The 15,463-nt window shown below is 41.1% G+C and overlaps 1 protein-coding gene across 1 annotated transcript in view; it reads left to right on the top strand.

Moving 5' to 3' along the window:
* LOC109323076 (von Willebrand factor D and EGF domain-containing protein-like) overlaps positions 1-15,463 on the top strand; it is a 333,209-nt gene that overhangs the window by 72,425 nt on the left and 245,321 nt on the right. The window contains exon 2 of the mRNA XM_019554480.1: positions 13,018-13,202. Within this exon, the coding sequence (XP_019410025.1) occupies positions 13,018-13,202 (185 nt within the window). The remainder of the gene's footprint in view (positions 1-13,017; positions 13,203-15,463) is intronic.

Below are 15,463 nucleotides of genomic sequence, written 5' to 3'. Positions count from 1 at the left end.
ACAAGGGGAGAATGACGTCCCGGGATTTGCTCAAGAAGCATCTATGGATGCAAGCCAATGTTTTGGTCACTTTACTAGCTGCAGCATTGCATTGTAAGCTCAAGTTAATGAGGGTTGTTTAGAATCAAATGACTATTGTGTCTTGGGGCTATACATTCATTCAGTTTTGCTGAATTATCTAGCAATAGATCACCAGTCATCATAGTATCTTCTACACCAAATATAGTCTTAACTTTAGTGTATGATTTAATTGAAGCAGGCTCTTCTCTTACCAGTGTGAATGTGGAGAATAATAGTTTGGAAAGAATTCTTCCTTGCAACCTTCCTTTTTCCTTCTTTGCAACTATTTTTCTGTGTAAGGTAGGTCAAATGAATGAGAAATTCATGATACTTGAGACCCTGAAATCTTTACTCCTATACTTTGTGTCATCAGGGAAATATGACATCGCTCTCCTGTAGTATTTACCTCCCTATAAAATAGAAACACAGGAAAGCTAACACATCATTTACAATCATAGCCTATATATTTAGGACTGATTATTTCAAAATGCTTTCTTTTCTAGAATTGCCAAGTTGCAAGAAATTATGGACATTTTAATATTTTGTTCTCATATGGGGGGGAAGTGAAATTCTGAACAGAAGAAGAAAGATTTTGTTTTTAAAAATTCCCCTGGCCTTTTTAGGTTCCCTGGCACTGAAGCCGCCTCTGCTGGGGAGCCAGAGCTTCCAGGATCCCAGTCCTTGGCAGTCTGCCTTGTGAGCAGCTGCAGAGCCAGGCCTTCCAGGTGCAGCTGGTTCCCTGGGATGCCTCAGCAGCCAGCTCCTTGACTCTTCAACTCACAGGGCCCCTGGCTTCTTACGCTGCCCAAAACCTCCAAAAATGAATTGCTATGGGAGTCAGAGAGCCAGATGCCCAGCTCTAAGGAGGCCTGGCTGGTAGGTGGGCTGAAACTCCCCTGCTGTCCTTGGCTGTTTCTTATGATTTTATCATTTAATGGGATTATTTAAATTTTATTTTTAAAATGGTTTGAATGAGCTGCTATTGCAGTTATCACTGATTCTAATGAGAACCAAATGAAATGCCAAGCATGTCATTTTCTTGTTGAAAGTGTCAAATTGTACGATGACATCAGAAACACTTTCAACACAAAAAAGGATAACATGCTTCATGAAGTACTAATTAGAATAGCAACTCTTTTTTATTTTCTTAAAATAATATAAAAATTAAATTAAAAAACAAGCCCAAAATCCTAGGGAGCTAATGTGCCCATTAGACCAGTAGGGAAATGGGGCAGGTTGCTCTTCAATTCCATGTGCAGCTGCTTCTCTGCATTGCCTGACTTACAAGACAGCTGGTTTCCTGGGGATTTAGCCAGTTGAATAAAGACCTGGGAAGCCAGGGAGTCTCGTAATCCTGGTTCCATGATGACACACCACCAGACTGCTGAGGAATCAAAGAGCTGGAATATTCCATTTGGAAAAAAAACACATTTCAGCACAATTGTACTATCTATATGCACACTTTTGGTCTTGAAGAAAGTGCACATTTGATGGCAAATCATTCTGACAAAAAATTATAGCCTAGCTCTAGTGCTAAAACCCCCCAAATGGTTGTAGCGCTGAGTGCTAGGAAGACTCCTTCTCTAAGCCTTCAGACATTGTCTCTGTCCTAATCTCTGGCCCTGGCATACCTCTGTACTGGGGAACAGAACTGAGAGAGCATAGGGAAAATGTATGTGGCTATTCACAAATGCTGCAGAGAAGGAATTCTGCAGGCCATCGCAGTACTCTTATCATCTCTTTATACTTATGAAGCAGTATTTAAATGGTGAGGCAAAGATAAGAATCTTAATTTTTTTTACAAAAAACTTCACATCTTAGCCTATGTACCAGGAGAATTGGTAGGTTTTATCCAAACAACAGAATCTCAGATTTTCTTTTAATCTTCTCCAACAGACACCAAAATATCCCAGGAGCAAACACTACCTTCTAGCTGTGGCTATTAATGGCCAGGGCAATGGCAATATCAAAATGGAGAAGGCCAGTGGCGTACCATGGGTCTCCAGTGCCTGAGGGCTAATGCCTACATTTGTGCGCCCCTCCTGGGGACAATCCAAGTAGGGTGCAGAGCCCTCTCTCCCATCCAATGGCACTTTCACGGGGAAATTAACATCATAGCATGCTGGACACAGGGGGAAGGGCAGTGGCCAGAATTTCTGGCTGAAACAAGTAAAGGAACCTACAACCCACCGGGTTGGTGGGTGGCCCACACACCAACTGTGGAAGGCACAATGGCCACTGTGCCCAGCTGGCACCCCCAGGCCCTGGTCCTCCCCCTCCCCCTCTCCCTCCCGCTCCTTTCCCCCTGGAGAAGGCTGAATCCCTGAAGTTAGGCAACTCAGTGTCTTAGGCTGCTTCTAGACCTGCTAGTTCATATCCTGATTAGAACATGTTGGAGCAGAGTCGATTAATTGAGTCTGCTCTGGGTTCTAATTAAACTGCTCCAGCACTACCTCACCATCACATGTATTAAGTACCCCCCCATTTCAAAATGGCCATGGGGGCACTTTAACTAAACCCTCACAAATAAGCTTTAGTTAAAGTGCCCCCATGGCCATTTTGAAATGTGGGGTGGGGTGGTTAAGACACGTGATCGTGATTAATTTGCATTAGAGTGGCTGACCAGGAACTGCTCTAATTAAAATGCCCCCCACCTCCAAACATGTGGATAGGCAATCTTAGTGGGCTTTTAACATGCTGCAGTAAAGAGAGATTGAACCAAGGGAGGATAGGGAATGTAGATACTGAATGGGTAACTACCTGGATCATTAGTGTGTGACCTTTGCTGCAGCTGAGGAAAGGGCAAGAGAGTGGTGGAGTGATGGAGAAGGAGCCCAGGGGAAATGCAGCCTACCTCCAGGTTGCTCAAGCTATGTACAAAACTTTTCGGTCCAAAAAGTGATTTAGCATATAGGATTGTTTCTTTAAAAAACAAAACAAAACAAACCCCCCAAATCACAGAGCATCACAGCACATTACCAAATGGGCACTACTATTATTTAATGATGTTTATAATAACTGCTTGGCTTTGGTTCATTCTCTCTTAAAAATCCAAAACAAAAGAAAAGTTCAGCAACAACAAACTAATCAGCCAATTATTTCTCAGAGGTTGCAAATGCCCTTTAAAAATTATTGTATGGTTAACACAGTTCTTCTCAAAATAAATACAAACCTCAGACTTGCAGACCATTTTTCTTTTAGCATTTTGTACCTGCCACTACCTATTGATATTATTTGATTTGCTGCTATTCAAAGTAAACAAACAAAATCTCTGAACCTCCTAAGCCTTTGTCTGAGTAATCCATTGATATTTAGTAGGAAGGAGAATGGCAGAGAAAGCTTTATCACACCAGCACTAACCTGCCTTTAGAAATAAAAACAAAGGCCTGTAAAATCATTGCTGTTTAAGTTTTCACTGTCCTGTTCCAATCCGTTCTGAAACACACCACTTTCCCCATCTTCTCCCTAGCAGTGTTACAATGCCTTGCTCTTTTTCAAACTGAATCAGAACATCAATCAGAAAGCAATGGGCCCCTTTGTGGCTGCACACATATATTCGATAACAGCAGCCTTTTCACTAGCGTTGTGGAAAGAGAAATGAATGACTACATTCAGCTCATTGAAGCACTGCTGGCTTTCAGATGTTCAGTTTCATGAAACTATCTCAAATCTGTGTGATGTTTGAAATTTGGAACCAGAACTCAATCGGTACTGTAATGCAATACACCTCAGGAAAGGGAGACACAACCATGATCTTCAGCAATCATTACCAGCCTCCCATGAGCTAGTACTGAAAATAGGCTCATTCCTGTCATACCTTAAACAAGCTTCATGGCTTCTGTAGGTAACACTGGACTCTCTACACTCAGAGGAGCTCTTCTGTTTACAGAGAGCTGCTAAAGAACAAGGGGTAGTTAATGTGGCTGTTTTCCCCTGCCATGGCCCTAGGGGATGGACTAAATACGCTCATTTTTCTACTATCTCAGATATCCCCAAGGTGTCCAAGTTTATAGTTTTGGTATCCGTACAGCATACTTAAATCTGGTAAAAAGATAGTCATAAAGACGAACCAGTTCCACACCCCAGTATCTCTTACTGGATATCCAGCTCTCTATTCATACATAATGATCACTCACCTTTGTTGCACATTGTCTTCTTCCCCATGACCTCCCAAAGGACTCTCTCAAGATCTGTTGGTGAAGTGAGGTGAAAATACCCAGCAGAAAAGTCAGAGTGCCCCAGCTAACAGTAGGGCCTTTATGAGCGAACCACTACAAAAGATCAGTCTCTCACAATACCTGTTAACTACATTGTTCTCACTGTTTGATCCTTGTACATTTGCCTCACTTGGATAGAGGCAACGTGAATTTAGATAATCAATAAAGGAGATAATACTTTACATTCATAAACCCATAAACTGTAATCTTCTGAAAACTGGGGTGGTTCGACAACATTCAGTCCCATTGTACAGATGTACACCTGCTGAGGATTTGGCTGAAGAGAGGTGTAAAGAAACTGATGTCTGTCAAATGAAAGTAAACATAATAGAAATTTGAAATTTAAAAAAAAGGTAGCTGGAATGCTTGGCTGGGTCCTTGACCTCTCCTAGACTGTGCTCCTTACTCTGGCTCACACAAACAAAGACCAAAAGGTGCAACAGCCATGCCATCATTCCCTGTGGCCATTATATGTCTCTAAATGTAGGCGACTTGCACAGAGAAGGCATGGGGGGGATATGTGCCCCACCCCTGAGATTGGCCCTTGCTGGCCGGGGAGTAGAGAAGCCGAGAGAAGTGCCAGCTGGTGCCCTGCCTGAGACTGGCACTGCCTAGGGAGTGGGGATGCCAAGAGAAACGCCAGCGGCACTTCTAGTTTTGCTGCTGGCACATCTTGTTTTGCCAGCGGTGCTTCTGGGCTCGGCAATCAGCCTCTAGGGACCCTCACCTCCAGTCGGTGATCAGTTGGTGATCGGCTGCTGGTTCCCCCCTCCTCCCCCCAACTCAGGAGGCACGAGTCACTCATGTCTCTAAATATTTCTATTAAAATAGAGTTTCACATATTCACAGAAGTTCAGGGTTGGAAGAGACCTCATGAGATCATTAGGTCCATCCCCCCTGTTCTGGGCAGGAAAAACTGCTGGAGTCAAATAACCCCAGCAAGGTATCCATCCCATCTCCTTGGAAGATCTCCAGGGTAGGTGCCTGCGCCATCCCTGTGTTTCAGCTGAGTACAACTAATGAACTGTACTTGCATTTAGCAACAAGGGTGAAGTCCTGGCTCTATGAAAGTAATAGAAAAACTCCCTTTCACCTCAACAGAGCCAGGATTTCACCCTAAGACAATTTATATAATGCTGACAGAGCAACTCAAATATTTTTTTTACTTAGCAGCCACAACAGGTATTGTTTTTTGTTTGCTTTGAATGTGTCAGAAAGAACATTTTCAGTGTCTTTTTCTCAGTAAGCTGCTGCTACAAAATTGTTGGTTTTCAAAAAAAAAAGCTTTATATGTAGTCAAGCGAAAAAATCATTACGTCTTCTTGGCAACACTTCTTTCTCTATATGATGGTAATAATGATTCAAGAAGAATTTTTCTATGCAGAGCTAACAGACTAGCTATCGGTACTAGCTATTGTACAACAGTTAATTCTTAAGGCACACTGGAAGTGGAGAGAAACAGTAGTTATGGGTATGTTTTAAATTCCTACAGAAGGAAATCTTTATGGTCATAATGACAATGAGCACTCAGCTCCCTTTCTTCCTCCTCCCAGCATCTTTTCATAAACCTCTTGAATGCAATTATATGAATTGAACTGAGGGATTAAATAAAATTTACGGGTTTTTTTTTATCTAAAATAAATAAATATTTCCTTTTAAAAGCAATCCAACCTGCCCACAAGAGAACAACAACAATTTAGTACACGACATGGACATTGACTTTTATTGTTCCCCACAGCAGGGGGGACAATTGTTATTTTGAACAGTTCATCACAGTACACAAACCTGACATCTGCATCTGACTTTGTCACGCATTAAAAATTAACAGAAAGGCTCCATTTGATTAGTCAAGTTATAGCTGCAGCCACCTTAGTGCACAGGCAGCCAGTTTCCAGGTGAACCACTACAGCAAGTAGTATTTTTTTCTAACCCCCCCCCCCCAAAACAACACTTCCATAATATAGCCTAATTATGAGGATTTATTCCTTTTCCAATAGACAGTAGTAATTAGCCTATATCATGACCTGCAATTTACATAGCAAGATTTACAGTGATTCTGTCATAGTCTTCTAAAATGTACCTTTTTTCCCCTGAGAAGCTCAGTAACTCAGTAACGATACAGCAAATGGCTTGCTGCAAACTGTGAAGCAGTTTCTGCCGTAGCTGGTACAATTCCATTGACTTCAACAGAGTTACTCCTGATTTACACAAGTGTAAGTTAGAACAGAAATGATTGCTCTACCTGTGATGGAGCTGACAGCTGATCAGTTTGGCTTAACACCTCTCCAGTGACACTCTGCAAGAGCTAAACCCCAGTAACAAGGATGTAAAATACATTCTGACACTTAGCAAAAAATAACACACCAAGTAACAGATTGTGCTTGTTTGAACCGTGTCATCAAAGATTTTGTGGAAGATGATTTTGATCTTTGTCCAAATGTACTCTCTTGGATTTTGTTTGCTTTTTTTTCTCCCATACCTCACCTGCCTTTTCCATTTGCTCAATGGATTCCCTGCCTGCCCTCTTACAACAATGGCAGTTCTGAATATGTTGACATGCAAAACAGGATTTTCTAGCCTACTGCAAACATAAAGAACTAAAAGATGAAAAATAATTAGCCATGTCCCAGTGCCTAATATATTTGCTTTGTTTAGAGAGAGTAATTAATCACCAATAAGACCACAACATGTTGTGTGGATATGGATTATTACTAATGTATATTGAGCCTGGTGTTATTAATTTCATTTAAATGGAGTATTTGTATTATTATTAGTGAGAAACTTGAGTATTATTAATTGCATTTAAATAACATCACAGGTTTTCTGTGTCATACTGTGTAGAGAGTAAATGGTAGGTCTAAACATGCATTTAAGTTGAAGCAATAAACTCCAGCACTAATTGCTTCCTGTGCACTGCATTTACAGGTGCACCTGGGACCACAGCAAAATGTTAAAGCAGCCTGGCTGGCAAGGAGCCTGGCGGGGTCTGGGGCTACTCCAACCCAGCTCAATGTGCTGTAGAGGGCCTGGTTGGGGCATGAGGGTACTCCAGTGTGGGGCTATCCAGCAAGGAGCCCCCACACTGAAGCAACTCATGCCCCAGCCAGCCACATCAGGATCTACACATGCAGTGCTGTGATGTAAAAAAACTCCACAATGGGATAGTACTTGTATTTACAGTACTATCCTACTGCAGAGTTAATTGGTTTACTCCTGCCTATTAGCCCTGCATGTGTAGACATTTACTGTGGGGCTAATGAGTCAACTCTGCAGTAAATGTCTCCTGTAGATGAGCCTACTGTGTAGAAACTCTCTGTGTGTATGAAGTTAAACTCCACCTCCTTTTACAATCTTTTCGTTTTCATTCAAAGGGGAATCTTTAGAATAGATAACTGAGAGTCAAGAATCTAAAGTTCTTTCCCAAGAACTGTTTCTGACCTCAATGTGTGATGTTGGGGCATGCCACTAATGGCCAGATTTTTCAAAGCATTTAGGCACCTAACTGATTTACCACTAGAATTAATGGAAGTTGAGGGTACTTTTACATGTGCTCTGGGTGGGGGGAAGGCACTTTAATTAGAGTGGCTCTGAGAGCTGCTCTAATTAAAGTGGTACCATGTCTCCATGTATCAGTGCCCTAATGTTGAAAAATGACACCAGGGTGGTTGAACTACAGCTCATATCATTCAAGCACCTCCAGCAATATATTTAAATGCAGGGATGATAACTGGTGGAGTGCTATAATTGCCATGCTCCAGCCGACTGGAGTCTGCTCCAACACACTGGAATTCCAGTGCATCGGAGCAGCTTCCCTGCTTGTGTATAGGCACCCTAACTATGTAAGTACCCAACTAGTTTTGGCTATCAAACTGTCTTTGCCTGTCTTTGTCTTCGCCTGTACCCAAAGGCAAGCATATATATAGTGGGTGTTTCTGCAAACAGCCAGGGTATTTACTCAACTAATCACAAGCTTTGCATTTGTCTTGAGCCATTGGCCATCCTTTTTGAAAACTCATGGCAATCAGGAGAGGTTCTAGATGATTGGAAATGGGCAAACAATAGTGCCATATTTAAGAAAGGGAAGAAGGAGGATCTAGGGAACCAGAGACCAATCAGCCTTACCTCAGTCCCCAGAAGAATTATGGAACAGATCCTCAAGTAATCCATTTCTAAACACATGGAGGAGAAAAAGGTGATTAGCCACAGTCAGCATGAGTTCACCAGAGGCAAATCATGCCTGAACAACCTGATTGCCTTCTATGATGAGGTGACTGTGGATGTGGCATACATAGATTTTAGCAAGGCTTTGATACAGTCACCCACAACATTCTCGCAGGCAAGTTAAGGAAGTATGTGGTGGATGAATTGACTGTAAGGTAGACAGAAAACTGCCTGAAGCATCAAGCTCAGAAAGTAGTTATCAATGGCTAGATACCTAGTTGGCAGCCAGTATCAAGTGCAGTGTCCCAGGGTTCGGTCCTGGGCCCTGTTTTGTTCACTATTTTCATCAGTGACTTGGAAGATGACATAGAGTGCACCCTCAGCAAGTTTGCAGATGACACCAAGCTGGGGGGAAGTTGTAGAGGGTAGGGCTAGGATTCAGAGTGACCTAGATGAATTGGAGGATTGGGCCAAAAGGAATCTCATGAGGTTCAACAAGGACAAGTGCAAAGTCCTGCATTTAGGATGGAACAATCCCATGCACTGGTACAGGTCTGGGGCTGACTGCCTGGGCAGCACCTCTGCAGAAAAGGACCTGGGGGTGACAAAGGACAATAAGCTGAATATGAACCAACAGGGTGCCTTTGTTGCAAAGAAGTCTAACACCATACTGGGCTACTTGTGGGTGTGTTGCCAGTAGGTCAAGGGAAGTGATTATTTTCCTCTGTTCAGCACTGGTGAGGCCACATCTGGAGTATTGTGCTCTGTTCCCCCCCCCCCCGCCCCTACACACACACACTACAGAAAGGATGTGGACAAATAGGAGAGCAGAGGGCAACAAAAACAATGAGGGGACTGGGGCACATGAGGAGAGGCTGCAACAACTGGGCTTATTTAGTCTAGAGAAGACTGAGGGGGGACTTATAACAGCCTTCAACTACCTGAAGCGGGGCTCAAAAGAAGATGAAGCTGAACTGTTCTCAGTGGTTGCAGATGACAGAACAAGGAGCAACAGTCTTAAATTGCAGCAAAGGAAGTTTAGGTTAGATATTAGGAAGAATTTTCTCACTAAGAGATAGTAAAACATTGGAACAGGTTGTTCAGAGAGGTGGTGGAAGCTCTATCCTCGGTGGTTTTCAAAACCCGGCTAGACAAAGCTTTGACTGCAATGTTAATGTTAATATGTGGGTTAGGGCTTCCTAACATGATCCATCTTGTTAAAGGTGCAATAGACTGAGTGACATAGTTGCAAAAAAGGAATTTTAACAGATACTGTTAACCTTTTCTTCAACAGACAAACATGGGTAAACAATCCAGAAAAATGTCTGTTAGGAACACAAGCCATTCTCTGACATCCTAACATGTCACTAGCACATAGTGATATTCATCTATGTGCAGAATATATACAGCACTTACGTCCCATATACGTTCTTCTAAAAAGGACAATTTTGGCATATCCCACATTGACAGAAAAGAATTCTGAAATAATACAAGACGTAGCTGGGTGTATGTTTTCTATACGTCTTTGTGAAATGGTTCTTTCCTTTTATAAAAGTGTCAACGCTTTTGTCTTCAAACATTAAAAAAGACAATAATTTTAATCTAACTGAAATATTACATTGATATTACTCTCCCCTTTGATAGGTTAGTTCTCTGAAAACTGTGATAATAGTAGTGTTATGCTACATTCTGCCTACATTTGTCTTGTATACCACTGTCTTGCCATTGGCACAATAAAACTAATCTCTAAAAAATGTTAGTGTGAATAGATTGACTTTGACCTTCTGACTATCTTGTCAACAAAATAAAAATGATAAATCTACTTCATAGTGTCATTTTTGAAATATTAAAGCCAGGTTATAATCTGAAAAGTGACATTTGAGAAATGACATTGTGGGGTTGAATCCTTAGTTTCTCAGTGACTCCATATACAGTATTTTCAGTTTACAAAGCAAAAGATGATTTTGCCAATAGTCAGACCTGCATGTAAAAGATCTGGAATAAAATTCCTGCTATGTTCTGTCTGCCTGTAACATCAGCATGGATAATTAAAGATTACTCCAGTGGAAAAAAATGATAGTTCTGATGATGATGCAAGAAGCAGGATATCCATAGCTATGCTGTTTCTAGTGTGATTATATAGTAAAATTGGACCTTTTTCGATATACTCCAAGGGTGTCAACTCATCTGACCTTAATGAGTGTTTCTGTGCCAGTCTGCAGGCCAGACCAAATGACCCCCCACTCCCACACAGCATCCCCACATACACAATAATTTCATTTCACTTCTGCCTGTCCAAACCCCACTGTCCCTGCAGGTCATTCCCTGGTTACTTCTTACCCAGTTTCTAAGGCACAGGCTGGTATCCCCAGGCAGGGCACTGGAGAAGCTGAGGAGCAAAAAAAAAGCAGGGTGCTGCATTGCTCCCAAAATACTTGTACCCCAGGATACTCCAGAGCCAGAGCCCAGCACAGTGAATACAGAGCTTGGGAGGTGCCACTGCAACTTGGCTGGGAGCATGGATGTGCAACAAACATCCAAGTGAGCCCCCACCTCATTTCCCCCTTCACACACACACGTGCACTGCTGCCACCACACGTGCTGAGGCCACAAAGCCATGCACAGGGTCTCAGCTGCAGATGCCTGCCCTAAACCGCAGTCCTAGTCCACACACCTTCCCTGGCTTTGTGAATCACAGGGTCTTACTCTCTCAGTCACCCAGCCTGCAGCAGTGCCCACCCTAGTCTCCAGGCCCCAGCCAGTGCCTGACCAGCCCCATGACCCAGGGAAGCCCTGGGAGGATCTGGGCAAGTACCAGGGAGGGGGTGGATGCAGCTGGGCTCTCCACCGATCTGCTCCCCGCTCTCTCCAGGTAGTGCTGGAAAAATCCACCTCAAGGTGGGTTGCAGGGTTGACATGTGCTTCAGGCGGCATGTGGGGTTGGTCCCAGGGTCGTCATGCAGCCCCTGCTCCAGACTCCCTGTGCTGCATGCAGCACACGCCACGTGCTAGCCCTGGGACCACCTCTTCAATAAGCCCTGGGGCCAGCACAGGGGGTGCCCTGCCCACAGTGCATGGGCTGGATGCAGTGCTCCACGTAGCACAAGGGGTCTGGGCCATGGGCTTTATGTGCCACCCCATGCTGGCTCCCTGTGCTGTGCGCAGCATACATGGTACTGGATCCAGTCCATGTGCTGGGTGGGGTCTGATGCAAGAGGTTGGTCCAGTGACCAGCTGCCTGGATCATACAGCTCCATGGGCCACATCTGGCCCATGGGCAGTGTAGTTGACACCACTGGTATACTCTGTAACTAAAACAGAACATGAGCTGAGTAAGGAGATGCCATCTACATGATCAGTTTCTTATTACATGCACATTTTAATATCACTGTTAGAAGACTTCAAGTTCTTAGTGATAAAGTTCAGGATACTCTAATGAATCTGGAGAACTATTCAATAACGAAGGGTTAGTCAAATTAACTTTCCATGTTGACAACGCCAGAGTTTCCAAACAGCAATATCTGTACATTAAGAACCTCCAAGGGTAGGAGGGTTAGGCAAGAATTGTGTCTGGAATGCTTCAACAGTGCTAGTAAATCACTTTCAGTTGTTTACAATGAAATAGAACCGGGCAAAGTTTTTCATCAAAACCTTTCTTTTTGGGAAAAAAGGCAGATCTGTTGACATCAAAATCAATGTACGTTTTGTCGGATAGTTCTTGCTGGAAAAAGAAACAGCAAAACAGTTCTGAAGAGGGTTTAGTAGTTATATCCTAAGTGAAGCATTTTGATTATTTTATGAGTATTGGTTGTAGCTACGTTGGTCTAAGGACATAGGCAGGCAAGGTTCTTTGAGTAAATCTACTATCTTTTACTAGACCAACTAAAATAGTTGGAAAAATTCTTCTTTGCAAGCTTTTGGGTACAAACATCCTTCTTCAGGTTGAGGAAGCATCTGCAATTGTTCTGTGCTCTTTCTGGATGGGATAATAGAATAGAAGCCAGAGGCCAGTATGCAAGAATGTCAGTTAGTGATTATTTTATCAAACTCAGTGGAGATTGCCCAGGTTTGAGTCAGGAGAAGGACATAAACCTGAAGTTAAGTCAACCAATTACAAGCACCTGTTAGAAACATCTATACTTTGACCAAAGAAGTGAGAAGTTATGACAGCATGACTTCTAGCATTTTTCATATAGAAAAAAATGTTACCTTAGTTTTCATCCTAAATATAACTAGGTTTTTTGATGGGAAGGGAGTGTGCTGCTTTTAATTGTTTACATTTTTTCATATGTTATTTTTCCTTACTTTAAACAAATTATTTATAGCTTAGAATGAAAACTCTTGAAAACTTCAGAAACAGTTTTTTGTATTGTAAAGACAGGGGGCATCCAAATATGTGATTAAAATACAGAGAAGTACCTAAATGGAAAGTTGTGTTATAAAAAATCTCCCCACTTGAAAGTTTCTTTCAAAACAATCTCTTCCATTTTGAAGTTTGGGGAGGGAAGATTCTTCATTAGTTTTCAGTATTGACACAACGCATGGATGTTTTGTAATCTATCTTATTTACTTATTTTAGCTCCTGAATGCTCTCCAGATGGACACCAGATCCTCCACAATCCCTATCGAAGCACTGATTTTGATTCACTGGAATTACAGCAAACAGCAATCCAAGATCTGGTTTGTGACCACTCATTGCCCCAAGGATGGTACCGTTTTATGATCAACAACAGACCTGCAGAAATGCCAACAAAATGTATAGAAGTTAGTAAAGATTAAGAACTAAAACTTATATACTGTAATAAACCCAAAATACGAATTATCCTTTCACTTACTCCCGTTCACCCACAGAAACTTCAATGGCAGATAACAAATTAAGTGGTCAGATGCAACTCTGAGGAGGATATTGCTCACGTGTTCTTTATTATTTGCATCATTTGTAATATACATGTAGAAACACAAGGCAAGATATTTTTGTAATGAGAGGAAAGCATTAGGAGCACTGTACAAAGCACTGGTAAGAACACATTTAGAATATTTTGTACAGTTCTGGTCACATATGTTAAAATAACATTAAGTTAAACTGGAACAGGTTTACTCCAGGTTTACCAGGATGGTTTAACAGGATGATCACTGGAACTGAGAACTATAAGGAGCTTTGTGGCTGTGGTAAGACAGAGGGGTTATTGATTGTTATGATCTTTTCAGCAAATTGCTGGTTGCAGACACAGGAGAAAAAAGAACCCAGAAAGCCCCTTCCAGTTTGTGTAAAACCAGTACAAGGGACAGCAATTAAACCAAATGACAGAGATAAAAAAGCAAATGCCTGTAGTAGGAAGAAGTGGAGTAGAAGAAGAAGTAGTAGTAATAGTAGTAGTTGCAATAATAAAAATGATGATGATGATAATAATATGGATTACTGTACATGCAGATGCATAAGTGTCCTAGTTGCCTCATAGCCAAACAAAGTAAATTTGTGTCCCAGAATGTTATTCTGTAGTAAAGAAGAAGGAAATGGTTACCTATTTTCTGTGTGATCTATATGTACAACAACACTGGTAAAACTGGTAATGTTGTTTATAGCCAAATTCATCCCACAGATAAATAGGTGCTGTATCATACTAAGTCTATGGCATGAAGTTAGATTACTTTCAGAAATGTTATCACACAAAATGGTTTATTTGGTAAATAGATGAATAATTTTTAAACATTTTAAAGATGTCAAATTCAATATAAAATACCACCTATTTTAATATTTTTATTATATGCCAACCTAGCTACAGAACATATATGCAATTAACAAACAGTGTTATATAAAAGAAAATTTGTGAACTGTGGTTAAACAGCATGAATAAAACTTATTTCCTAACCTAACTTACAAAAGGTATGATATTTCCTCAAGTTATACGTACTGTATGACTCTACTTAGCACTAATGCCACTCATTATTATTAATTTTCATTCATTTGCTGTCAGTCTAGCACAGAGGAAATGGTTCAAAAGTCTTATAAATCTATTTATTCAGCTTGCTCTGTACATGTGCATACCTTCTATAGCATAAATTATTCTGTCATTACTCTTCAGCAATTTCCACTATTCAATAGTACTCATCTGTGTGATACATCTTTCTGACATTACATTCTTTGTTTCTTTAAATCTCCTCTATGGAGCCCTTTATTTAAGTTTGCAGGCTTGTATTCATTAGTTTAGTTTCTTATCTTGTAACATAATTCTTACCATTGGTTCCTTCATTCTTCTCTGAATGGCAGCAAATCTCTGCTTCACTGCGCTGATGAAGGATTACACCTGTTATATGTCACCAGTGGAAGAATGTGCTACTTTTACATCTTCACCTTTTAAATCCTCCTTTTCATTCTCTTTGCCACTTAATTAAATCACTGTTTAATTTAGTTTTCCATTTAATTTGAGCAAAACCTCTGGAACAAAATAATTTGAATTAATAACAGCACAGTTTCCACTCTTTAATAAGCAGATATTATTGGATATTTCAATCATTGGCTAGAGTGAGATGATTTTAATTAAAGAAGGCAAGGACAAATTCTGATAGAAAGGAAAGGAGTCCAAATAAAACCCATGTTATAGCAAAAGGTTGCTAAAGAGAACTGAAAAATGCTTTATTCTGCCATTATGAGCACAACCATGTACTTTGTAAGCTATGAGATGCACCATGGTGATATCAGATGGATACAATAAACTGCTTATCGATGGATTAGATTAACTTAATTCAAAGCAACTGTAGGCATGAATTTAGGGTTTACCTCATGCAGTTCAATTGAGATCAAATGGGATTTAAACTGCAACAAAAGGAAACAGATCCTTACTCAACCAAGCACTTAGGCATGTGGGATAATGGTATACCCTAGGAAATCTGGCCACCTCATTTAAGTGTGTAATCAGAGGCTGAATTCTTGAAAAAGCAGCCACTTATTTCAGAGCTGTTGATTGTAAAGCTATTTTAAAAAATCTTACTCTGAATTCTTTTATAGGCAGCTCTGTAAAGTAATA

The sequence above is a fragment of the Crocodylus porosus genome, unplaced genomic scaffold (assembly GCF_001723895.1).
Source record: "Crocodylus porosus isolate Cpor-Errol unplaced genomic scaffold, CroPor_comp1, whole genome shotgun sequence".
NCBI classification, from domain to species: domain Eukaryota; kingdom Metazoa; phylum Chordata; order Crocodylia; family Crocodylidae; genus Crocodylus; species Crocodylus porosus.
This window is presented reverse-complemented; position numbering and strand designations above follow the sequence as displayed.